Source organism: Oryza glaberrima, chromosome 3 (assembly GCF_000147395.1).
Source record: "Oryza glaberrima chromosome 3, OglaRS2, whole genome shotgun sequence".
Taxonomy (NCBI): domain Eukaryota; kingdom Viridiplantae; phylum Streptophyta; class Magnoliopsida; order Poales; family Poaceae; genus Oryza; species Oryza glaberrima.
In genome coordinates, this window is record NC_068328.1 from 22,498,120 (window position 1) to 22,525,498 (window position 27,379).

A 27,379-nucleotide genomic window follows, 5' to 3' on the forward strand; every position below is an offset into this window, starting at 1 on the left:
TAGGTACTAAAGGTAAATGACCAGGTACTTTTTAAGGCAACGTACTAGTTCCGATGTTGGCTTAACTATAAGGTGTGATGAAGGCATCAAGCTAATAACTGATGCATACCGTAATCTTGAGTCAACGGGCATATAGATATTCACCAATTTCAAGTGCAAGTTCATGAATAGGATTCAATAATTGTGGATCTTTTATCTTATGTTGATGTTTATTAGTTTGTGTTTTCTTTATGTTATATTGGTGTGTTATTGTAGATTCATTGATATGTGAACGCTTGTGAGCGAATTGGTGTAATAATTGGCAGTAGCTCATTGAGCAAATGCCGGAAATACATTTCGTTGTCTAAAAAAGTATATCAAACTATGAGTGCTACGTAGTACGTACGACAATGCTTGTTATTCTATCTTCACTACGTATATGCAGCCAGTGTGTTACAAAAGAATTCAACAGTAGCTGCAGTCCTCTTTAATCTCCTCTATACAACAACTACGCCGTAATCCTCATATGTGCAAACTACCTATATATACACTAAATACTACTATTAGGCAGCTTCATTCCCCGGATGATGAGATAAAATAGGAATGAAGCATAAACAAGCACGGCCACGCAGATAACTGAGCCAGATAATACGCCTCGCATTTCTGAAGAGAAGAAATCCATCAAAAGGTAGCCATTGGCAATTATCGGTACGGATGCAATTATCCAGGTCGCAATCTGCATCAAAGATGCTAAAGTTAGCTCAAAATGCTATGCGTACGTGCATATAAATATATGTAGCATTTCACCTTTAGCAAAACTAAAAAGGTAAACTAATACACTAGCAGGGTTTCGTTAAACCAGAAGTACGCAATCACTAATGCTGATAAGTTTTTATGCTTGTCTACATCAGAGCATTTTAATTTATACCTGTAGTGTTTCACCAAAAAAATATTTTGAATTAAAACTCTGCTAAAAAATATTTTGAATTAAAACATTTTTAGTTTCAGACTTTCAGTGCAAGAATTCAACTGTTGGATTCTGATCAGTGGTTTAAAAAGGTGACAGATAGATTAGAAAGAATTTAATGATATCGGTTTTGTTTCACTAAAGAGACGTATTTTTAGACTAAATCACTAGTGGCAGGATACAGAGTGCAAATAATCTTGTACTTTCAGCGTAAAAAGAGCACCAGGAGTACATACTTGTGTTCTTGGACCTATTTTGAACACCCCCATGACCTCCTCCTTGGACACCAATGTTATCAGTGGGATGAGTGCAAAAGGGATCTGAATCGACTGAAGCACATTGAGCCACTCGTTCAGAACATCCAATGCAGAGTCAGACGTGTTGAACCACACAGCAACAGCTATGGTTAGCACAATCGCAAAGCTTCTAGTGATCAATGCCCTGATCCATCTCTTCAGTTTCCAGTTCAGAAACCCACTCATGATAACTGACCGGCATAAGTTCCAGTTATGGTGCTACTTGTTCCAGCTGCCAATAGGCCAACACCCCAGATATAGAGGATTGGGAAGAACTCTCCCCCAAACTTCTCCTGCAGAAAATGTCCAGCGTTCTCAAGGCCAATGCTGCCTACCTCTTTGGTGCCATAAAACCCCTTTGCAAAAACTGTTGTCACAAACAGATTTATCATGAAGGGCGCTACCAATGCCACGGTGGATTCGATGGTGTAGTACCTCAGCGCTTCGCGGACCCGGTGTTCGTTGTCAGGATCGATTTTTCTTGACTGTACAAGAGCAGAATGGAGGAACACGTTGTGAGGCGTGATAACGCATCCGATGCTTTATTGTTCTTGAGCTCAACTTGGGGACAAGAATGCCTATTGTGCAGTTAAATTAAAGAATTAAATTAAGGTTAGCTAGAGAAAGCAACTGTTCAAGGTAAAGCAGGAAATGAAAGATACCAATAATCAGGTCTTTCCCATTGGGCTTGGTCTCTATGAACATCCAAGCAAAGGACAAGGCCATTGTTGCAATCAGAACTGCAAATAAACCTTCCAGCTTCCTCACCCCGTACTTCTCCAGGGAAAGAAAAATGAAGCTGATCAAAATTGGTGTGTTAGAAAGGTGCTTTAGTTCAGTACCGAAGAAAGAAGAAGAAAACGTGCTCTAATTTGTATCTGTGCTATATAAGTGGACTGAATAATTGCAGCTGTTGTTCATAAACAAAAGCAATTAAGAATCGTTTGACGAAATTCGACATGTGCAATTAACAATTGATAAGTAAGGACTTGTTTAAATGGTGATTAATTAAAGAGTTCCCTTGATTTTTTTTTTGATTTTTTTTTCTGTATTCTGTTGTCGTACATAGTTTAAGTTGTGATTCTGACATTCTAAACGACAAAAAAAAAAAGATTATCCATGGGAAAGAATTGTTGCTTACCAATCCAAACCGGTGATGACAACGCCGGCCCAGAGCGGCATGAAGCCATGGCTGAGGATCCTGATGGCGACGGCGCTCCTGATGACCTCCTGGATGTCGGCGCTGACCATGGCGACCTCGGCCATGAGCCAGAGCGCGCGGCGCGCCCAGTCCGGGTACCCGCCGCGGCAGAGCTCGGCGAGGTGCCTCCCCGTGGCCACCCCGAGGCGCGCGGAGAGCAGCTGCACGAGCAGGCCCATGGCCGTGGTCCAGAGGAGCAGCCAGAGCAGCGCGTCGCCGGCGGCCGCGCCGGCCTGGAGGTCGCCCTCGAGGTTGCCCGGGTCCAGGAACGCGACGCTCATCAGGAGCCCCGGCCCCGTGAACAGCCACAGCCTGCGCCACGAGAAGGGCGGCACGGGCACGCGGCCGCCGCCGGAGAAGGGGCGGTCGTCGTCGGAGTGGGAGTCACCGGAGGCCGAGACGATTAGCGGCCGGAACGCGCTCCCCTCGACCTCGAGGCCGTCGTCGACGTCGGAGTAGGCGGGGAGGAAGGACGAGCGGCAGAGGACGGGGTGCTGGTGATCGTCGGCATCGGCGGCGCGCGCGGCAGCGGAGGCGTGGTTCTCGGCCATGGTGAGCCGGAGCTGCCACTCTCCCAATCGGAGTCTCTCCACTCGTGCTCCCGACGTCCTAACTCAGGGTTTAATCTTTCGGTTGGGAGGTTTCTATCGGAGGGTGCCGATATATCGAAGTTTTCAAAATTTTAAACACATTTTAGTCAAATTTAAATAAAATATTATCAAATTCAAAAAAAATGAAAAAATAATAAAAATTCCGACCGAAACAATATCATATTTGAGATGGTTCCGAAATTTTGTTCCAGAATTTAGAACCCTGCCTCGACTCTGGCTCAGAAACTGTAAAGTGAGCCCATCCTTAATATGGACCAGTGTTAACATGTAAAATGCCACGTGTTGGCTGCGTGTAGGGGCGAATTTAGCATGGTTGTTAGGGACTCAAAGTCCCCTCTACCTCACTGGATTACTATTGCGAGAAGGGGAGAGAGAGGGAAGACAAAGAGTTGGAGGGCGGGAAGAGGAAGGATATAAGGCTCCCTCCATTCTTTTTGTAGCTAGATCCGCCCCTAACGGGGGTGACCGCATGAAAATCGGGAAGTTGGATCAAGTTAGCCACCAATACTAACATCACTACATTTGGTTTTGATCATAACAATAAGTAGCAAATGACTATAATAACATTTTAATTGTTTATACGTACTACCTTCGTCCTAAAATATAATAACATTTGAAAAGATAGGACATACCGTAGTATGTTCAAATTCATTGTATTAGATTCATTTTTTTTATGTTTTAGAGAAGTGTTTTACCTGGCCTCCATCTAACCAGATATATGCAACCTTTTAAATTTAGAACTTAACCATAGAAATATAGGCGTAAAAGGATACGATCATAAATTTGCACATCAGTGCGGAGGGGCAGTTGTAGAAGTGAGAGGCACATAACAACGGAAGGAAGTGCGCTCGATGCGATTGTTCACGAAGTTGGCGCGACGCGCTCGGTGGCAGCTGATCGGTGGTTAGAGATGTGGAGGTTGTGGCTTGCCCGATGGCTCAAAGTGGAGATCGGAAGATGCTGTGCTCGTGGCTTACGACGCCTGGCCCGCGGGCCAAGAGGAGGTCAAGCTGCTGGCACTAGTACAAAACCGGCCATCCCAATCAGGCTATCCGTGACGAAGGCAAGAGGCCCGTCACAAAGAAATTCATCTTTGTCGAGCCACAAAAAGCCTCGTCAAAGATGGCCCAAGAGAAGTGGAAACTTAGTCCCCCAGGGTAGGGCCCGTCATGGATAACCATCAACCGTGACGGGGTGTGGTTGAAGCCCGTTAAGGTCATCTGCGACGAGCTGCAATAAAGGCCCGTTACCGATGAAGGTCATCCGTGACGGGCCCAGTGTTGAGGCCCAAGAAAGATGAGGATGAAACCCGTCACGGATGAGTCTTAATCTTTATCGGTCTTTACTTGAGGCCCGTCACGGATGACCCATACTGTAAATACCCCCCCCCCCTGACTTCAGAATAAAAGTAGTTGCGACCTGTCACAAATGCTCCAAACAACCTCAAATAAAAACTTATCCTATATGAAAGTTGTAGACAGTGATGAGATCTATAACTTCAAATTGACCATATTTGAATTAGATAGTTTATATGCGTGAATATGCATTATAAGTAATGAGATATATTCTGAAAAATGCAATTTTGAATGTTCCAAATGATCTCCGATGGAAACATACCCTATATCAAAGTCAAAGGGTTAGATGAGATCTACAACTTTGTAATTGACAATATTTTCTTTTGAGTTTGTTTACATCCCCGAATATGTTTTATAAGTGATGTGATCTATTTGTAAAATATTTTTTGAATTTTTCAAACGACCTTGGATGTGAGACATGCCCTACACAAAACTTGTGAAAGTCGATGAGATCTACATCTGACAGCTTTCATAGGTCATAGACTGCCCTCACAGACCAACACATGTCTTTTCTGCACACTTTGTCCTCACTCGTGTGCACCCGGGAAGAATTTCCCGGTCGATCACCCATCCCAAATTGCTCCAGGCCAAGCACGCTTAACCCTAGAGTTCTTTGGAAATCGGCTTCTGGAAGAAGTTGTAACTTGTTGATATGAGTATTTTATCAATCCTATTAAGCCCTAGGCCGGGATGTCACAACAATAGTCAAAAGAATAAAATTTGAAGACCTATCAACATTTGGTCTATAGATGAGATGGTGAGATTAGTTTGCTTATGTTGAGAGGTCCTAGGTTTGAATCCTACTATTGGCACAAATATAAAAGTCACTTGAAAAATTATGAAGTTCTAGCTGGTGATGTGTGACCATGGTTGGAATGTCCTAGTAATATAGAAAATAGTTTTAGGTCTATTTTTTTTTGCATTTAGAATTCAAAAATCGTAAGTTCTCATCCGTGAAGGTTCGTAATTACGAGCCGTCACGGATGAGTCATTCGTGATGGGTGGTAACTTACCACCCGACAAAGATGAGTCATCCGTGTCGAGCCTTTTTTTTTTTTTGCATTTAGAATTCTAAAATCGTAAATTCTCATATGTGAAGGCTAAATTCTCACCCGTGAAGGTTCATAATTACGAGCCGTCACGGATGAGTCATCCGTGACGGGTGGTAACCTACCACCCGACAAAGATGAGTCATCCATGTCGGGCTGGAGAACCTATCCGTGAAGGGTTTGATTTGGGGCCGACATAGATATGTATCATCCATGTCGGACCATGGCCTGACACAAATGATAGTTTCACATCACCGACCAATAATCATTGACCACGCACGTTTCCAACACAGATGAGGGTTTTGCCCTGTTACGGATGACCGGTTCCGTAATACTGTGGCCGTTTGCGGGCATAGTGATAGAACTGCAGTTCAATCATTACCGGCTAATGAAAGAAAAAAATTCAAAATTATCCTTAATCACAAAATAGTAATTTACTAATATATTCTTATAAATCAACTGTTCGGATTATTTCTACTGGTAGTCTAATAAAGACCACTATATAGTGGTGCTCTTGATATATAGATGACATGTGAGCAGGGCAAAACTTTGCAATCACAAGACAAGCGGCATCGTGCAGATAATTCACGGAATGCTATTTTCTTATAATAGACTTATCGATAGAATATTACTCCAAATGCTTAACTCTATAAAACGTCACCCTCAACAACCGCTAAGCTAGTATTTTTTTTTCCATTGGAAAGATGTCCAGTCTATTTTAATTAATTTCTTTCCCACATCCTTGGGTAGACGGAAAGGCCAGTATTCTCCGTCAAATCAGGCAATGCATCTATGTCACACATTCCTTTCCCTTTCCCGGGGCCCCTCTCTCTCTCCCTCTCTCTCTCTCTCGATGGAGACAACGAGAATTGCCATGACGGCCCACCAACGTCTGGAATTCTGGATTATTTGCCACCTCGGACATTCCCTATATTTGTTGGTTTATCATGATCGCACGATCCGGGTGTTCGATAGAAGATCAGTGGCAAGTAGGGCTGGATATCGAGCCAGCTCGGCTCAGCTCGCTCCAGCTCATTAGGATAACGAGCTAGCTTGAAAGCTCGAGCTAGCTCGTTTAGCTTGCGAGCCAGAGCAATAAAACAAGGGATGAGCTTAAGCATAGAAAAAAACATAGCAAATCCTAACATCAACACGCACATAGCAAGCACAAAAGCATTCGCATCACTTCATCACATAGCAAGCACGCAAGCATCAGCATCACTTCATCGAGCAAGAAGTCAAGAACATATAAGGCCAACTAGATACAAAAAGGGTTGTAGCTGATGCAGTCGTAGCAAGGTCAGCAGGTTTGCTTGACCCTGCCGAAGCTTGCTCGTCGTCGACGCCATTCATGCCGACGCCATCCTCCATCTGGTGGCCTCTCCTTGTTTGTTGCTTGTTGCCCACCGTTCTCCGCTGGCGTTAGGAGGGTTGGGGGATTGGGGCGGCAGGCAGGGGAGACGATGTCGCAATCTCGATAGCCTGAGGGGAGAGATGTGGGTGGAGGGCTGGTGGCGGCGGCGCAGCGAGGGGAGAGATGGCGGGTGGCGGTGGCGTGGAGAGTGGCGGTTGGCAGCGGAGAGTGGTGGTTGGCGGCTTGGCGCCTTGGCGCGGTCACGCTCACGTGGCGGCGGCGCCGCCGATGGCGATGTGGGTGTTGGCGGCGGCGGGGACCGGCGTCGATGTGCACGATGGGGAGCGGCGTGATGGGGAATCAGGCCATCGGCAAGGGGATGCACTGGTCATTGGTGGCAGCTAGGGGTATTACCGTATTAGGGTTAGGGTTTTTGATGCAATGTATATTTGGGCCAATGGGCCTTCCGTGTGTGGGCTGCCTGTGGACCTGTGTGGCCTGGCTCACGAGCAACTCGCGAGCTAGCTCGAGCTGGCTCGTTATCTCTAACGAGCTGAAATGCCAGCTCGGCTCATTAGGAATATCAAACGAGCCAAACCGAGCTTGTCATGAGTCGAGCGAGCTAACGAACCACGAGCTTCCTGTCCACCCCTAGTAGCAAGGGTGAAGGCGCTATAGCGTTAGGTCGGGAGAATGGCAATGGTGAGCTAGAGCCTGACTAGGTGGAGGGCTACGGCCTTCCTCCTATGTCGGAGGAGAGGCGCTGGATTGCATGGGTATGGGGCAATCCAACTATATTAAAGAAGGAGTGTATGCTCTTTTTACGTGCCAGAATATGACTACACAGCTAGTGGTAGCTGGTTTGTCTAAACCAGCTACCACTCCATCTATAAGAGACACCATACACCTATACTTCAAATACAATTTTCTCTTAAACTACTTATCCAATCTACGATCCGATTACACCGTTGTGTTCGTAACAATTAAATCTTTACAACAAGATCTCACATGACTATATTTTGATGAAAAATCATAAATTACTTTTATGATATGTCTAAATTACTTTTAGATTTCACTAAGTGACTTCTAAGACATACAAAAGTAAATTTAGTAAAGCTTAAAAGTAATTTACATATATCATAGAAGTAACTTATAACAAAACGAAAAAGAAAGTAACTTTAATTAATACCTTTTTTCATTGAACAAATTATCATATATATATAAGTTATTTTTATATTTGATTAAAATACTTCATATAAGCTCTGAGGTGATTACTTTTATTATTGTTTTTAGTTAATTCCATAATTTGTGCTGATTAATTTAATTTCTAGATAGAGTCATGTTTTTATCTATACAACGGATTTACTTCAAATGACATGCCAAAGTTATATTCGTTTTGTTCTAAGTTACTTCTATAATATATGTAAATTACTTCTAGACTTTACTGAATTTACTTTTGTATGTCTAAGAAATAACTTAGTGAAATCTAAAAGTAATTTTGATATATCATAAAAGTAATTTGTGATTTTTCATCAAAATATAATCATGTGAGATCTTGTTGTAAAGATTTAATTGTTACGAACACAACGGTGTAATCAGATTATAGATCGGATAAGTAATTTAAGAGAAAATTTCATAAGAAGAAAAAATATGCACAACCTAATAGCAAAAACTACTTACATGCATGTCTGTAACGTTACTAGTACTTCTTAAATAATTGTCCGCGTCGCTCGTTAAGTTAAAATTGAGATGTCTCTCGAAATAGATTTTACGGCCAGAATATGTAAATGAAATATAACTGATGGTTCCGTCGATATTGGATTGGTTCAAGCACGTGGCACGATAATTTACGAGTGAATTGGAGAATTCATCAGTATAGGAAAGAAGAAAAATAAAAAGGCACTCTAGCGTGTGTGTCCGCTGGTCGGTGCCTAACTGGGTAAAAGCTTAAAAAGGTCATGCGTGCCTGTCCTAATTGTGTTGCACCCCCTCACGCCATTCGTGCTAGAGTTTCTTGTGTGTGACCGCCTCGACTAATCGTGCATGCAATGGGTAGATAGAAATTAAATACTTCCTCTATTTCATATTACAAGATCTTTTAACATTACCCACATTCATATATATATTAATAAATCTAGACATAGATATGTGCCTAGATTTATTAACATCTATATAAATGTGAGCAATGCTAGAAAGTCTTATAACCTGAAACGGAGGTAGTAGCAAGTAAGCAAAAATAGCGCAAAGTTTTAAAAAGAAATGAGAAAAAGAAGTTGGAATATTTTTTAAGAAAGAAATCTTTGCATAAATATAGTATACACTATATTACGGGTTAAATCTGAAATTAAGATGTTGTTAGCTTCATAGTCTCAACTTGCCACGCCTGAGTTTAGTTGTGCCACAATTTATTTGGTAATCGTTTAATTGTTTGCCACAACACTCACCACACTTATAGTCCCACCTGTCAATAACTTAATTTGTAACAAATTTGTATAAGGCGTGGTTAAGAATTTGCTAAGCACAACTTTTATGGCAAACCACAGCTTACCTCAAATGTGGTTTTGCAAAGTTAATCACTACTCCCACCATTCAAAAGTCTTGATTCCATTTTATTTCCTCTTTTTCCCAATAAAAAGAGCATATTTGTAGTCTCCATGCATTTAAAACTTAAATGAAGGAGTTATCATTTTGTTTCGTCGTGATAAATTAAATTGTTGACTCAACACGAGCAATCGTCTTAATATTTATTGGTTGCATGCTTACAGTTTCTTGGTCTTTGTTACACGATGATGAGAATTTTTTTTAAGTCTTGTTGACAAAAGAAATACCATGAATTAGATTTTTGAATAGAGGAAGCCCATAAATATGGAGAGAGCCCACAAATGGAAAAAGTACACCGAAGGTCCCTCAACTTATCATCGAATTACAAAATCGTCCCCCAACCGCAAAACCAGATATATAATATCCCTTAACTTACAAAACTGTTCGTTTTACATCTTTTGGTGGTTTTGACCCCGGTTTTATCCTACGTGGCGGGTGAGTCAGCATGGGACCCACATGGGCCCCACATGTCAGGACACCACGTCATCACCTCTCTCTTTCCCCTCCTCTCCCTCTCTCTTTCCCCTCCTCTCCTTTCCTCCTCTCTCTCTATCTCTCATCTTCCTCTGGTCAAGCTGGCCGGCGATGGGGAGGAGGTCGGACGGCCGGCTGGTGATGCGGCGGTGGCGACGTGGCGGCGGCAACATGGGAAAAGGGGAGGGAGGTGGCTGCGGGAGCACGGGGGAGATCGAGCGTTGACGAATGACGCCGTCATCGCGAGGAAGGAGGAGGTGGGGGGAAGCGGGTGGTAGTGGAGGAGCTTCATCATTGCGTTGACCGCGGGTGCGACGAGCTGTGTCAGCGGCGGTCGGAGGTCTCCGCGGCGAGAGAGGAGAGAGGAGCGGTGGAGAAGCGGGAAAAGGGGAGGGAGGCGGCGACGGGAGCACAGGGGAGATCGAGCACAACGGCCGATGGAGTGGCAACGCGCGAAGCCAGCTCAGGTCTGCCATCACATTGACGAATGACGCCGTCGTCGCGAGGAAGGAGGATGCGGGGGGAAGTGGGCGGAGGTGGAGGAGCTCCGGCGTTGCGTTGACCCCGGGCGCGACGAGCTGCGTCGGCAGCGATCGGAGGTCGCCGCGGTGAGGGAGGAGCTGCTCGCGTCCTCCTCCTCCTCGAACCTGTCGCCATCGTCGTTGTCGTCATCCGCCACCGCCACCGCCCTGCCCCGCTCCGCGCCGCCGGCTTCGCACGCCACTGCCTCGCCGGCCTTCTCTGCCCGCCGCCACCTCGCCGGCTTCACGTGGTGCCGCTCCGCCTCGTCGTTTCCCCACTCTGTCCGCCGTCGTGCTCGATCTCCCTCGTGCTCCCGCCGCCGACTCCCTCCCCTTCTCCCATGTCATCGCCGCCGTATCGCCGGCCGGTCGTTTGACCTCCTCGTCCCAACGACCTCCTCCCCACCGCCGGCCAGCCTGCCTAGAGGGAGATGAATGAGAGAAAGAGAGGAGAAAAAGAGAGGAGGGGATAAAGAGAGCTAATGATGTGGCGTACTGACATGTGGGGCCCACGTGGGTCCCGCGCTGACTCACCCACCACGTAGGACAAAACCAGGTTCAAAACCACCGAAGGATGTAAAATAAACGGTTTTGTAAGTTATGAGATGTTATATATCTGGTTTTATGGTTGGGGTACGATTTTGTAATTCGATGACAAGTTGAGGGACCTTCGGTGACAAATACGATGCCAAATGGGCAAATTGGGCCAGAAAACTAAGCACGTACCGTACCAGCTCCCTGCCTCCCTGTTGCTGCTGCTCGCGAGATGGACCAACGCCCACGGCTTATCGGTGCTGGTGCTGCTTACCTGATGCAAGCTATATCTATGGCCCAAGACCAATGGAGCCCAAGCAGCCCAACAGCTCTCCTCTAATCTTCTTTGTTTTTTTTTTCTTTTTCATCAATTATTTCGAAGCATCACAGAGCTCCCATGAACTGCTTGAGATGTCTACCTCCGTGTTTTTAGTATACGAACGCAGTTGACTTTTGCATAGTTCATTTGACTATCTGTTTTTCATAAAATACTTATGACATACTCCTTTTGTCTCGTAAAAAAGTCAACATATTAAAAGATATGACACCTTATTCTGGATAGCTAGATTGGTTTTTTATAAAATAGAGGAAATATATGCTAAAAGTATTTTTGAGGATAGATATAGACGACGCCAATCAAGAATATTATCATAAACAACTCTATGGCATACTATGGTGAACCTTGAATCGAAACATTATTTTATTAGAGAATTTTAGAATTTTGTCTGGGTCGATTAACCCCGATGAAAAGATCTAGCTAGCTTCACCCTGTTTCTTTTCATTTTAAGTAATTTAATAAATATCATTGAAACTACGTCATAAAATTATCATATATACTTAAAAATATTGGTAAAATCGGAAGGTACACTAGAAAGTAATGAAGCCTAGCTGCTAGATTTGCCCCAGAATATCCTATATTTCTAGAAAAAAAATCAAATGGTAGAAACAACGTAAATTAAAAGATTGTATGAAACTTTGTAATCCTGAGAATGATTTTCACAATACGTTTTTCTTTTTGCAAAATACTACAAATCCAGGAATTATATGTAAAACTTTCGTGCTTTATGAAATTTCTGTAATTTTAAGAAAACATACTTTCCTTTTTTTTTAACCCTAATAGCATCCATAGTAGTTCATCAATGTCGAACAATCCAGCCATTCAACCCAACAATCACTATAAAAAAACAACTTTTCTATACAAGAACCCTTACTTATTGGTTGCAAGCGGATCGCAACAGGTCACGTCCGCAAAAGTCAAATCACCATTTTCGCATACGGCTCCTTAAAAGACCCGTATGCAAAAATCTATTTTTACATGAGGGTCACTTAGGGGCTGCATGTAAAAATAAGCATATTTTTCTATGCAGTGCTCTTAAGGGACCGCATGCAAAAATAAATTTTTGCATGCAGGCCTCTTAAGTGGATCGCATGGAAAAATATCTCCCTTCTCCACAGATATTTTCTCCCCTCCTCTCTCTTTTCATTCTCATAATTTCAAATTTTTCAACTCTTCTCTCTCTCTTCCTTTCCTCTCCTCTCCCTCCTCTCTCTCTCTCTTTTTCTCCTCTCTTCGCCTTCTCACCGAGGGGTAGGCGGTGTTGGCGCGTGCGCGAAGAGGGCTGGCAGCGACGGCGAGTGGGCAGCGGCCGGCGCGCTCCAACCTCGGGAACGGGCGGCCAGCGGGCGGATCCGTCATCCCGACCTTGGGAATGGTGACAGCGGTGGGCAGTGGAGGCGGGAATCAGGCTGCCTGCGCACGGATCCGCCACCCCCCGACCTCGGGGGCAACGACAACGTGTGGATCCACCACCCCTACCTCAGGAGCGACGGCGGTGCGCGGATCCGCCGCCCCCGACCTCAGGAGCGGCGGGCGACGATGACAGCGGCGGGGGGCTAAGGTTTTGGATTTTTTTTTCACCAAATTTATTTTCACATATGGTTGGTATTTGTGGCCGCAGAGATTTTCACATACGGTTGCGCTGGCCGCATGAAAAACTTCAAATTTTACAGACATTTTGGTGCAAGCGGGCCACTCATCTGCATACAAAGATCAGATCTAGCCGTATGGAAAAACGACTTTTGTAATAGTTAACATTATTGACCAGCATATATGTTATTAACCAACAGCTTTTTTTATTTGTTTCAACCAAAATTTAAATCCATTAAAAGTTCGTTTTGAAAGTATATGTCATAAAAGATTATATAATTTTTCTATGTTTTAAATGATGGTTTATGCTTTACAGTATGCTTAAAGCCAACAGTCGCACTGATTCTTACTAGGCTTAAGCCGTTCACAATATAATGATAAAATATATAAGAGACATTGTATAAAGTGACATTTTGAAGTGTGTAATCATGCTAGAAATTATGTTCGGAGCTGAACTTACCAAAAGTTGCCATAGATTTTAATCTAACTTGTTTAAGGTGTGCCTAATAAAATTGAAGCCACAATTTAACTAGCAAGAGACAACCTTGCTATACTTTTTGTGCTATTGACATGTAAGACCAATTTGATGAAGAAGAAAATGTCCCCCAAGTGTGGCTATGAATCAAACACATGGTTAATATGATGTGACCATCAAGTATATGCATACAACGAAGCATGAGAAATATAAAACATTGCCAAAGAATATATCGGATAAATGGAGGATCTACAAGATATTAAAGTCCAATAAGTTTTGGAATCCAGTTTGGCCTCTGGAGATAGCACTGACTTCAAACGGACCTAGCGCCTTCATGCCAACTCTGATTTGGGTGATCTTGGACTTCGTGGAAAGCTTATCTCGATACCTTTTAAACGCATCCGGTCTCATGTCCAAATTCATCTCAAGTCAACGGGAATCACCAAAACAAGACAGTGCTGTTACTAAAACCGAACTTAGGCCTTGGGCCTTGTAATAGACTAGGCCCATCTCGAAAGTGTCTCCCTCCACCTCCACGAATTAGCACTTAGCCCTAGCTTTATTTTCCTCTATAAATAGCTTTGTACATCCTAAAAAACAATTGGGTTTTGTTTAGTTGAATTTTGCCAGGTGCCATTCACCTTGTCTCTAGTCCTCGTTTGATTAGTCGGCGACTATTGATTCAGAGCCCCCAATAGTTGGTGTGTTGATTTGCCGGGTCGATTAGATCTACCACTTCAATCGCAACTATTCCTTTGTGCTTAATTACCTATTCGCAATATTTAGATTGCATCTTATCTTGTTCTTGCAATGTTCTCTCGTTTGCATTGCAGGAATCATTAACCGCGCGTCACGGTTGGTACGACATCGTTTGTGGTGTAGCAATTGCACGGGGTCCTGGACTTATTCTGGTTGGTAGCCACGTCACAAACGTCGTACTCGATCAAAGCGAGAGTTATCCCCTCACCAGAAGATCGGGCCACGAGAGAGAGCGTCATCAGTTTGGTATCAGAGTTGGGCCCTTGTTAAGGGGGTGGGAATGATGAGGACATCCTCCACTATTACCCACTGGCAAAGACGCAAAAGTCGGGCGGCGACCGTGCGAGCCTCTGAATAATCTCACCTTGCTTAGTTTGGGAGGAGGAAGCCACCTTAAAAGGGAGAGCCACCCTTCCCCTATTGGACTAGTCTTTTAGGGTGATTGGGCCTTTCCCCGAGTGGGTGTGCCTATGAACTGTTGGGGTCTGGGAAACCTTAATTTGTTGGGCCTCGGCCAACCCCATCTGGGCCGGATTGTTATCATAATATGGTCAAACATCATACTAAAAAACAGCTATAGGTGCTAGTTTTCCCAACCGACACCCATCCTTTGAGATTCTACGAATAAAAAAAAAGCTGGCTCGATGAAGCTCTCTCCATCTTTATTATTCCTAAGATCAACATCATCCCCATCAACCAAACACAATCAAAATCATCACTGAAATCATCCAAACACAATCACAGTCACTAGAATCCCCCAGCCTCCCCATTGTCGTGCCGTCAATCTAGTTGAGTTGTCCCTATCGTCATGTCAGCCAGCGACGGATAGGAGGTTGCGCCCCACCGCGGTGGAGAGGGGAAGAGCAGCAGTGGGACGCCAGGGAGAGGGAGAAGAGGCGAGGGACGGAGAGGAGGAGAATCGCCGTTGTGGGGAGCCTATTGCCTCCCCTCTCGCTAGATCTGGCGAAGGAGAGGGCGCTGCCGCTACCGCCGCCTCCCCTGACCAGATCTGGAGGAGGGGAGCCCGCGGCCTTCCCTCTTGCCGAATCTGGCGGAGGGGAGAGCGTCGGTGCTACCACTGCTCCTCTCTCGTTGGATCTGGCAGAGGGGAGCCCGCCATCGCTAGTGGAAGCCACCGATACCATTGCCTCCGCCTGATCCGCCGCCGTCATCACGGAGGCCACTGCATCCCCTCCCACCACCTTCCCTTTCGCGCGGATCTGGTAGATGGGAGGACGTGGCCGCTGCCTCCCCTCCATCAGATCTGGCGAAAGGGAGCGCGAGAGAGACGTTAGAGAGAGATAGAGACGTGAGAGAGAAAGAGAGAAGTGTGGGAGAGAGGGAGGGCAGGTGCTGACGAGTAGATAAGGTCGGTGCTTGGCTTGCCGGCTCGGTTCGTTTTGGTAGCTTTTTCAAAAAAACGACATCTACAGTATGGTTTCGATTTTTGTCAGGAACCAGCACTTACAGTCTTACAGTTGTTTAAAGGTGCCGATTTTTTCTATTTTCAGCAAATGGAGATGGGTAAAACACTACTATGTGTCAGTTTTAACTGTTCAGGTACGTATAGCGCCGATCTCTAATTGTTTTTTTATAGTGCTTGCCTCACTTGAGGTGTGAAATTGTGGCATATTATTGTTATCAACAAAAAAAAACACCTAATATTTTATCAAACCCCGTTCTAAAAACTAAAAGGTAGCATTTCATTCATTTTTTTTTCCTCAGGTAAAGCGCATACGGCATATCCCCTGTTCATAGTTAACACAAAATTTAACAACAGACAAACAAACAGTATGTGCGCTGCAAGTAGTACAACTACCTACTAGTACAACTTTACAAATCGACACAAGCACACAGCTTAGCTAGCCATACAGCCATATTAACAGGCATCAACACGTACGTACTGGAGTAGGTAGGACTACTAACTATAACTACGCAGCATGACAACATACGCATATATATATACATACATACATACACACCTGCGACGTATACACAACCACGTACTAGTAGCTAATTTCAAGTACAAGAAAATGAGATGAAGTTGATGGTAGTCGATGAGATGGAGATGGATGGGGAGGATTCAGGGGCACTTGGGCCTCTTCCTGGGGCCGGCGGTGAGCATGTCGCGGTAGCAGGGGCACTCGTCGCGCGTCGACCCACTCCCCGTGGGCACGCAGTTGCACTCCTCGCAGCACAGCCCGCACGACCTCAGGCACCCGCTCCCCCGCCCCCTCCCCCTCCCGCACCGCACCGCGCACTTGCTCGCGCAGAACCCTGCAGCAAACGCCAATTTGTAGGCAACGGCACCACGCACGCATCGCAAACTCACAAATCGATCGGTTACCTGAAGCAGCGTCGCAAGGCTGCGGCCACGAGGCGGCCGCCACCACCACCAGGAGGAGAAGCATTAGCAGCGCGGCCCGGCGGGTCTTCATCGTTCGTCTTCAAACACACTCACGCAACACACACCTGAGACCAGCTCTCAGCTCGATCGATCTGCTCCTCACCTTGCAAGCCAAGATGGCTGAAGTCGTGGAAGGGGAGCAAAGCAAATATGCAATGCAGCTCAGGTCCGGAGGAGTACTAGTACTATTACTACTATCCCACATAAAGAGGCAGCTGGGCGCTGTGGGTCTGTGGGCAGGGAAGCCTCTGGAGAGCGAGCGACGTGTCGAGCAGCTCGCGTGCCCGGCCTTGGCCAAAGGCGCCGGTGTGGTGTGGCCCACGCTTGCATGTTACTACTCCTCCAAATGTTGTGCCTGACCGGAAACGCTCATCGGTTGCCGCACCGCAACAGCGCGTAATCCGGTCCGTGAACGAGGGCCGCCGGATAATAACGCGCGCGTGACGCGTCCAGCCAAAAGCCCAAAGGTGTTTTCATCAGTGGACGTAGCGTACGACCGCCCGTCCCCGGTGGTAGCTACCTACTGTAGCATGAGACGGTACGGTGTGATGTGCGACGCGACGCGCGCGGCCGGAGGCACGGGTTCTGCCATACCTGCTCTTCATCTCGTGGCATACCTGTTCTTCGGATCCGGTTTACCTGCAGTCCCTACTGTGAACTGCAAATTAAGCAGCCACACTAAGACCGTCCGATGTAAATCTAACGGTCAGATCATCCAAGATATTATTTAACAAAAAAAATCTACTTTTTTACCCTAGCTCAGATACTGTAGCTTCAAATCTGAACCCTCCCTAGAAAAAATAGATGGCAGTTCCTAGTGTAACTGCATTTGATCCGAATCAACTACTTACTCCGTTTTATATCGTAAGGATTTCTAGCATTACCTATATACTTTCTTCGTCCCATTTTGACTTTTTCTTACACTATTTGACCATTCATCTTATTACGAATTTTTTTTAATTATTATTTATTTTATTTGTGACTTACTTTATTATCCAGAGTATTTTAAGCATAACTTTTCGTTTTTTATATTTGTACATTTTTTTTAGTAAGATGAGTGATCAAATAGTGTAATAAAAAGTCAAAATCTCTTATATTAATGAATCTAAACATATATATATATATATATATATATGTATCTAGATTTATTAAGATCTATATTTATAAATATAGATAATACTAGAAAATATTATAACCTAAGACGGAGGAGCTACTATTAAGAGTTACCACACCAACGGTCCAAAGCAACGGACGATCGATGTGGCAACTGATCGCGTTCCGTACGTCGGCCTATAGTAGCAACTGTCCAACAATGAGAACCAAACCAAAAGCTCAGGGAGGACCGACGGTTTTCAATATATGGACAGTGTACATGACGAGTCAGCCAGAGCCCAGAGGTTCCCGCTTGCCAGCTCAACCTCGATTACGATGCTGAGCAGGCGTTATTGAACAACGGAAATGTTTGTACCGGTAGCATAGGTCGTTTTACTCATTTTGCTCACCACAAGGGAGTTGGAGCTTTATGGTTCCCATATTTCCCATCGATTGAACTACAAATAATAAGACATCCCTAAAAGAATTAATGAGTTCTACTTTTATATTTGTATTAAAACTAAAAGCTAGACATATAGATTGGAATTAGTCTTATGTTTATAGAATGATATATATGACATTGTAATTATGTTACCGATTTTTTCCACCAACATTTTAGGTGTTATGTAGAGTACGAGTGCATAATAAATACTTGAGTTGTAAACTAATTTTCCCTACTGCTAAAGCCACATGGAGTGGTTCAATAGCTCCAATCGCCACTCACTGTCTCACTCCTTGAGTCCAAATAAGTCGATAGGGTGGTGAGGTAGGATAGAACGAAAGTTAATGGTCAATACCTCGATGATGATGATGATTCATCAAGAATATGGTGACGAATTAGCTATTTGGAGGTTTATGACGTCATACACTGCACTTATAGATCAAGAAGTGGCACTACAGGATGATAAACAATAATTTTGGATATTCCCTCTGTGCCACAAAGTAATCAGTTCTGGGTTTAAATAATGTCCCAAATCTTATGACTAAGTATTAGTAAGTTCTCCTTTCGCCACTGAACTACCAATTCTTCCCCTAGTATCATTACAACTCACAAAAGAATGGTCACATCCTCAATCCATCTTCGAGTAGATAATAAAGGCACACTAACAATAATATTGTCTTCAAGAAGATTCACGGCCCTCATCAAGGGTGCACAGGTTGAATGATAACTCTTCTATTTGATACAATAATCCCGTATGTGCACTCAACAAAGGATAAACCATTATGTTCTAGCGCGAGTGCTCTCTCTCTCTCTCTCTAAGCCAACCTATCGGATGTAGAGCAAAGCGTGAATAAAGGAAATCGGTAGTCGTACATAGCTTATATATTAAGCACATTGGTGGGGCGAGGTGTTTTCATTTATGGAGAAAACAAGTGAATTGCATGTGAAAGCACACTCTATAGAAACATGGGACAAAGTTTGTAAACCTAAAAACAAAAAGGAGCTAGGCATAATTAATTTTATTGAAGCATTTGCATAAATTTTACAATACAAAAAATATGCAATAATGGGTTAGATTGGTGTGGCAGAAAGCCACCAGAAATATTCCCCAGGATCTCAACCGCAAAATGCTGGGAAAGAAAAGGGTTCTTTTTGGGGAAGTATACACATAACAGAATTTTACTAAGTGATGTTGTGAAGATTTAATCCTTGAATGGTTGAGAAGGAAGAAAATGGCAAACCCAAGACTATAATTGTGGAAGTACGGCATTAAGACTCTATGATAAATGTAATTTTTCGATTTCTCGAGTCTAGGGTTATCGTACTATCGAGGGAATTCCATGAATTAGCTATGATTCAACATTAGTGTTCAATGGACAATTTTAAGTTTTCTTTCATTTGGCATCGGAATATCCGACGTGTCAGAATTTTCATTTTTCTTATGAACTAAACTCTCATATCGTCACTTATCAAAAGTGATCGGAATATCTGATTCACTAGAATATATGTTTTTCCGAATAACTTAATTCTCTATTTGCGCTTAAATTAATGGGTTAATTAGATTCATGCAATTATAAATTTCACGGTTTGGAAATATACCATTAATATTCATATATTTGATATTATGCTATTACAATTTCACGAGTATTAGAGATATATCACTATATACCCTTTCACGGCATTATCTAACCTTTTAGGGCCACGTTGTTGGAGGCGTGGGCCGGGCGAGGTGCTGCACTGCCTGCACAGCAAGTACAAACTAGCCTATACACATACGCTCCTACATGGCATGGTTTAGTCACTATTCGTCTCTACATATACACAGTGATATACATACATATGCCATTGCATGCTGTAAGTTTCTGAGGATATTCATGAAATGTCGCTTAAAGTGAATCCAATGGTTAATATTTATTGAATGATGTGGCTCATCCTCGTTTCATTTTGAGTTTCACTTTTCATTAGTTAAGATGTGCGAGAAACGCCCAGAGGTTTTCCGGCTAGCTCCACAAGGTGGTGGGCTATACGACCTGGGTTCGAAGTCTCACCTCTTTTAATTATTTGATATTAGGTCCTTTCCTTATTCGTGTTTTTATTAGTTAAGATGTGCAAGCAAGCAAGCAACTCTCACGGCTGCATGCCACTAGTCACATCAATACACAAGCAACACGAGGTCATTAGAGTTCGTCTCAGTTGAGAGGGGAAGGAAGAACAAAGAATAAAAGGGTATTTTGGTCCTAAAAAGATAGATAATGCTGTGAAGTGGTATGTAGTGGCATATCTTTAATATTTATAAAATTAAAATGGCATGGTACTATTTTAATATTTGTAGATGAATAGTAATGGCATATTACCAAATTGTAAAATTTATAATGGTATAGATCCAATTAACCCTAAATTGATTGTTGACCGAAATTTCTGATATGCTTCTCGGAATATCCGATGGACTGGACAATCTGTTTTCAGGGGAACCAGCTCTCTGTTTGGCTCAACGTGTTTTATTGGAATATTCAACTTAGTAATGAAAATATCTGATCTTCCGGAAAAATAAGTCTGATATTTCGTGTTTCTTAGCTTGATTTTTCAATCAAAGTTTCCAATAAATCGGAATATTTGACATGCCGTTTTTTAAAGACCGGCATAGGATTTTATTCGTTGACCGTTAGGAGTGCTTTTATACTGGTGGGAACTGGGAAGTACTTTACAAGAAAACTCTTCTGATTCAATCTTGGATCAGGTTGATCAGACGTATGTGAATAGTGAACTCTATCAGTAATTCAGTATCCTGGTAGATCACACGTACAGCGAGAACTGAACTGATCTAAAAGAGGAAGAAACAATTGAAGCCCACGCCAGGTACAAATTGCTGCTGAACTAATTAAGGATGATGGCTGCGCCACTTGAAATGCACGTTCTAATCGCGTGCGTGAAGGGAGATCTCTACATACTATATCCACCGATTGCGACAATTTAACACTCGAGAAAAAGGTATCTAAGAGTCTGTTCACTTTGATGCCAAAGAAAACCTTACCAAATTTTGTCATTGCCAACTTAACAAAATTTTAGTAGGATTTCTTATATAATTATCAAAATTTGGCAGCAAACTAAATGAAGCCACTTTTTTGACAACTTTACTAAAATTTAGTAAGATTGAAAAGTCATTAAAGTGAACAGGCCCTAAATGTTAAGATGAATTCAGAGCAATTTTGAGAGCAAGAAAAAAAATCTTAAGAGATGAATTCTGAGGAAGAAAGTACAGAGCAGTTCGGAGAGCAAGATTTTTCTTTTTTTAATAGAAAAAAAAATACGGGGTGTTGGGAGAATCGAACTCCCGACCTCTCGCACCCGAAGCGAGAATCATACCACTAGACCAAACACCCAAGCTGAACTTCTGTGCTTAAAATAATATATTGTTCTATTTTTGTTGTAACCTAACGTTTGTCTTACCAATTGCTACATTACACGGTTTCAGCATTTAGTTCCTTTTGCCTGCTCCCCGTTCTAAAGTATAACATTTTTTGGCATTTAAAATTTATATCAACATATAGTAACTTAGGGCATGTACAATGGTTGTTAATAGTGGTCTCTTAGCGTTGCTAATTAGGAATATTTGTTGACATGGAAGAAAGAGAAAGAGGAGAGACAAAACATCGTTGTTATGCATGACAACAGCTTAACAACGACTCTTAGTCACTATAATATGGAAATATGGTTGCATGAGGATAAAAATATGGAAAGAATATTAACAAAGGAATATTTTTTGAGTTAATGATTAGAGCCTTTGTCGTCTCAACTATTGTAAAGACATGGTCTTTAAATATCTTGTATTGTTTAAGAGACCATACCCGTCTCTACTATTGAACATGCCCTTATTCTTCCCAACCAATCATAACTTTCCATCTATTGATATCTCCACCTACCTCATTTCGTAGAGACGTATCCTAATCACAATCTCCCTCGTTAAATTCACCCACTCTCTCTTTTACCCGTATCTAACCTTATATTTTGGGCAATGTAGGAGTAATACTTCTAATCAAGAAGGGGTTCTTAATTAATAGTACTAGGTAGTTGTTGCATTTCTGAATCTGTAATAATGGCACAGGTTAAAAACAAAACATCAGCAACGGCCAGTTGTTGCAATCTATGGTCAACGGCAATGTGCAATGCATGTCGATCTACAGACTACAGGTCAGTCTGTCAGCCAGAGTTAGATCGAAACATGTCACCGTGGGAGAGAATTGAAGACATGAGAGATCAAAGAGATCGATTTATGAGATGAGATGATAATCCGTGACGAGAGAGGTCACAGCATTTGGAGGGACGCAGAGCTCATAAAAATGAATAATCTTGCATTTGATCACATTAGTTTCAGACATGCGTCATTACACGGAGTAACTGAATACTGTAATCGGTACTATTCAGTTTGATTTCGTAAGCCCAGCAAAAAAAAAAAAAAAAACAAAATGAATACTGTAATCAAATGCAACAAGAGGTTATCTGCTTATATACATCCCCGTACTTTAACTTCGACACCTGCTGCTCGGACGGCCTGTTAACTGCATTGCACTGGGTGTTCAATCTACCAACATGCAGAGGAGCAGATGGTCTGTGTGCCTTTGCTCCATTCTGTCTTTCTAGTGCACTACTCATTAATCCATCAATTCACACATCAGACTAAAGAGTTTCAGGATATACAACTAACACTGGATAAAAACACCTCCAGTGTTTCCATCTGCAGCCAGTGATAACGGCACAACAGCAGCTGCACTTCTACCCAACAAACTGAATCTTCTCCGTCCTCTGTACAGATACAAAATGGTCATCCCCAAACCTGTTAATCTCCTCAATTTTACACCAGGCATCATCACAAATGGAGGTTTTTCATCTAGTCATGTATGTCCTCTTCTTTGTCATGTCAAACTGTTGGTATGTTTGTGCTATGAAAATACGGCAATACCCCGGAAGATGAGATACAGTAGGAACGAGACATAAGCAATCACCGCTGCGAAGAGAACTAAGCCGGATAATAGGCCTTTCACTTCTGAAGAGAAGAAATCCAACAAGAGGCAGCCATTGATTATTATCGGCACGGATGCGACTGCCCAAGTTGCAATCTGCATCAAGATGACAGAATTCAGAATGCTCTACATACATGTGTATCTGTAACAATTAGGCAAAAACTAAACCTACTGAAACAGTAATACAATTGGCATCTGCTGATGATACAGAATCAGAATGCAAGATCTAATAGATATTACATAGTCTTGGATTTACATAGGCAAATCAATTTCAAACAAAGCAAGAAAATCCAGCAGATTTCCATGACATAAGTGAGACTCCATAAGAAAACTCAAATATCACCAACCCATGAAGAACCTATTCAGAAGCTTGCAACTTAACTGGTTAACTTTGCGGCATAGAAAGATCTAGCACTCATGATAATCACTAGAAATGCTGTAAGGTGTGTAGCTAAGGCATATAACCTACAAGTACACCCTAATCATACAGTGTCTTCAGAAGTCAGAACCACAGTAGTCCTATACCACGTTGATATTTGATGACTGCTTATCTTGACAAAAGAAAACTCTTAAGTGATTTATATAGTTCAACCAATTTTTAGCCTAAAAAAGGTTCGACCAGTTGTTGTTTGTCAGTCACAAGTTTAAAATTTTAAATCCTGAAATGTGTTGATTTGTTACTAACATCAACAGATGAAGTACTTACTTGTGTTCTCGGACCTATCTTAAACACTCCCATTACTTGCTCCTTGGATACCAATGTTATCAATGGGATGAGTGCAAATGGGATCTGAATTGACTGAAGCACATTAAGCCACTCATTCAGAACATCGAGTGCAGAATCAGATGTGTTAAAGTATACAGCAACAGTTATAGTTGGCACAATCGCAAAGCTTCTCGTGATCAATGCTCTGATCCATTTTTTCAACCGCCAGTTCAGGAATCCACTCATTATAAACTGTCCAGCATAAGTTCCAGTTATGGTACTACTTGTGCCAGCTGCTAATAGCCCAATTCCCCAAATATAAAGGATAGGGAAAAAATCTTCCCCAAACTTCTCTTGTAGAAAATGTCCAGCATTCTCAAGGCCAATGTTACCTGCTTCTTTGGTACCATAAAACCCTTTTGCAAAAACTGTTGTGACAAATAAATTTATCATGAAGGGCACTACCAACGCCATGGTGGATTCAATGGTATAGTACCTCAGCGCTTCACGGACTTGATATTCCTTGTGTGGATCGATCTTTCTTGATTGTACAAGAGCAGAATGAAGGAAAACATTGTGGGGCGTGATAACACATCCAACAAGCCCAACAGCTTGGCTTATCACTCTTGAACTCAGCCTAGGAACCAGAATACCTATAATACATAGTTTACATCACGGTCAGCTCGAGAACAATAGTACCAGAGAAATGTAGTCAAGCGAAGGATGCAAAAGAAAGAGATACACACCAATAATTATGTCTTTCCCGTTAGGCTTAGTTTTAATAAACATCCAAGCAAACGACCATGCCATTGTTGCTATCAGAACGGCAAATACAGCTTCCAACTTCCTCACCCCATAGTTTTCCAGGGAAAGAAAAAAAAAGCTGATGAAAAGTAAAGTTAGAAAGGAGTTTCGTAACTGTAGTGGAACAAACCCAATGATTCTTCTTCACAAAAGAAGAAGAAGAAGAAAAGGAAGAAATACTACCAATAGATGTTACAGGTGCTACATGCATTAATTCAGATCATATGCAAGAATGTGAACTCCATTTTCAGTTTTATTCGTATACGACAAGTCAACGTTTGGCCTCATAATGTTGGAGACTAGATAATGACTCTTGTCTAGAAGTTGTTTGGTCTCATCCTATCCTAGGTTGCTATATTCTGGAACGGAGGGGGTAGTATTTAAAATATTCTAGATAAAAGTAACGACTGTACATTTGAAAAATGTAGACAAATAGTTTCGTACGTGTGCTTTACGTTCTGAAGTTTAACAAAATGCAGGTATGTTTACAAAATTTGGGGAAAACATTAGCAACCTTTTCTAGATTATCATTGAGTGAACAAATTAGTTTTCACAATTCATATTCACCACTATGTCCATTTGTTACATTGGAATCACGTGTAAGTGCATAAGCATAGACCAGGACATAAAAAACGGAACTACTGATTGTACAAACTGAAACTTGCTCGATCATGCTTAATATTTTGCAACTTATTAATGCAGCGGCATCGCCATTTTTTTCTTTGTTTTTTTAAGAAGCACACTACAAATATGAAATTACTAGAACTAAATCTCGAAATTTCGGAACTATTGAGATTTAGTAACAAAATCTCCCGAATATCTCATCGTTTGCACTAAATGCCGACCAATGTTGTTCGATAATTGGAAGTTTTGAACTCACTCACAGTCACAATGGCATCTGAATAACCCAGAGAAAGAGGCGACAAAGCTTACCAATCCAATGCAGTGATGACAACGCCAACCCAGATGGGCAAGAAGCCGTTGCTGAGGATCTTGATGGCAATGGCGCTCCCGATGACCTCCTGGATGTCGGCGCTGACCATGGAGACCTCGGCCATGAGCCAGAGCCCGCGGCGCGCCCAGTCCGGGTACTCGTCGCGGCACAGCTCGGCGAGGTGCTTCCCCGTGGCCACCCCGAGGCGGGCGGCGAGCAGCTGCACGAGCAGCCCCATGGCCGTGGCCCAGAAGAGCAGCCAGAGCAGCGTGTCTCCGGCGGTTGCGCCGGCCTGGAGGTCGCCCTCGAGGTTGCCCGGGTCCAGGAACGCGATGCTCATCAGGAACCCGGGCCCCGTGAAGAGCCACAGCTTGCGCCACGAGAAGGGCGGCGCGTGGCCGCCGTAGTAGAGGTGCTCGTCGTCGGCATCGGGGTCGTCGGGGTCGCTGGAGATGGAGACGACGATCTTCTGCGCCGGCTCGAACGCGCGCTCGACGAGGTCCTCGTCGGAGTAGGCGGAGAACAGGGACGGGTGGAGCAGGGAGCGCTCCTCGGCCGCCGAACGGCTGCCGAGTCCGGCGCCCGCGGCGCGCTCTCCCGCGGCGTCGGCGTCGGCGTCGGCGGCGGCGGCCATTGGACGAACAGGTGACCCGAACGCGCGAATGGTGGTGCCCCCCGTCTGCCCGCGCGTACTGCTCGTGGCGCTAATCAAGTGGTGGCTACCTCCGCTCCGATCGTTTCGGCGGGCACCTATTTTTGGTGGAAACCCATGCTTGTTTTAGCCTCTCCAATGCTATCTCAAGCCATCTTCTCCGGCGCCGGCAACACGGGGGACGGCCGTCGAGTCGTGAGTCACCGAAGAAAATTTGAAAATATACCGTCTATTTTTTTCTCTCACAAACATCCGAAATATTATTTTATTCGCACAAATATACCGTTTGATATTACAGCGTCGCATGATGACGCGAGACCGCTTGCGCGCGGTGCGATACCGCTAGTACCAGAAACTTTTTCCCAAAATCATAACATCAAATCTTTGGACACATGCAAGTATTAAATATAGATAAATTTAAAAACTAACTAGCTGGGTGGCCCGCGCAATTGCGCTGCTAGCATCCATATAAAATTATATATTTTTTAATATGATTTTACTTAAAATTTATTAAATAGTTATCTCGATGTCTTAAGATTTTGAAAGGCCAAACTTTATTATCCTCGTGTTTCAAATTTTATAGTTTTTAAAAATCACATCAGCACCCTTTACTTCTATCATATTGTTCGTTATTATATAGCTCGATCTACCACTGTTTCTATTCATTTTCCTTATAAACTTTTTAGACTTTATTGTCATGATGGACTTCTTTTATATAATTTCTAGAAGTCCCGTCAAACGCTGCCATTATACTCCTCTACGACCGTCCATTGCATCTTCTCTTTATTGTCATTATTATTTAAAAATATATCATAATTATTGTTTAGGATCATTTTTTTATTTTATAGAAGTTCCACCAAAACATCAGCGACTTTGTCACTGTACTCCTCTACGGCTCGCCCGCTGCCGCTCTTCTTTATTGTCATTGAGATTTTAAAATCAAACATGATTATCATTGGGGTTCATTTTTTATTTTTAGAAGCCCGAACCTTATAGTTTTTTTTAGAGCTATTGTCCCGTTGGGTTTCATTTTTTTCATAATAGAAATCCTATCATACGTTGCCAATATACTCCTCTATGACCCATCCGCCGCATACTCTTTATTGCCATTGGGATTGTAAAACTCGAACATAACTATTGTTGGAATTCATTTTTTACTTTCTAGAAGACCCACAACCATCGGTGGCTCTGCCATTATACTCCTATACGACCCGCCAATTG

At 43.1% G+C, this 27,379-nt stretch overlaps 2 protein-coding genes, 1 non-coding gene and 1 pseudogene across 3 annotated transcripts; all 4 read right to left on the reverse strand.

The window, feature by feature from the left end:
* Positions 1 to 286: 286 nt before the first annotated feature.
* LOC127766872 (metal transporter Nramp6-like) lies at positions 287 to 2,766 on the reverse strand (annotated as a pseudogene).
* A 13,106-nt stretch (positions 2,767 to 15,872) lies between these two features.
* Positions 15,873 to 16,777, reverse strand: LOC127765734 (peamaclein-like). Its single transcript, XM_052290680.1, has 2 exons — positions 16,451 to 16,777; positions 15,873 to 16,380 (listed from the first exon to the last, which is right to left on the reverse strand). Exons 1-2 carry the CDS (start codon positions 16,539 to 16,541, stop codon positions 16,187 to 16,189), a joined length of 285 nt encoding a protein of 94 aa, XP_052146640.1. The 5' UTR covers positions 16,542 to 16,777; the 3' UTR covers positions 15,873 to 16,186.
* A 4,575-nt stretch (positions 16,778 to 21,352) lies between these two features.
* TRNAP-CGG (transfer RNA proline (anticodon CGG)) lies at positions 21,353 to 21,424 on the reverse strand. Its single transcript has one exon. It is a non-coding gene; the product is annotated as a tRNA-Pro (tRNA).
* Positions 21,425 to 22,380: 956 nt separating this feature from the next.
* Positions 22,381 to 26,179, reverse strand: LOC127765916 (metal transporter Nramp6-like). The gene is made up of 4 exons (XM_052290894.1): positions 25,506 to 26,179; positions 24,515 to 24,651; positions 23,769 to 24,421; positions 22,381 to 23,158 (listed from the first exon to the last, which is right to left on the reverse strand). The coding sequence occupies exons 1-4, from the start codon at positions 26,138 to 26,140 to the stop codon at positions 22,982 to 22,984; spliced, it is 1,602 nt and encodes a 533-aa protein (XP_052146854.1). The 5' UTR covers positions 26,141 to 26,179; the 3' UTR covers positions 22,381 to 22,981.
* Between the last annotated feature and the right edge of the window lie 1,200 nt (positions 26,180 to 27,379).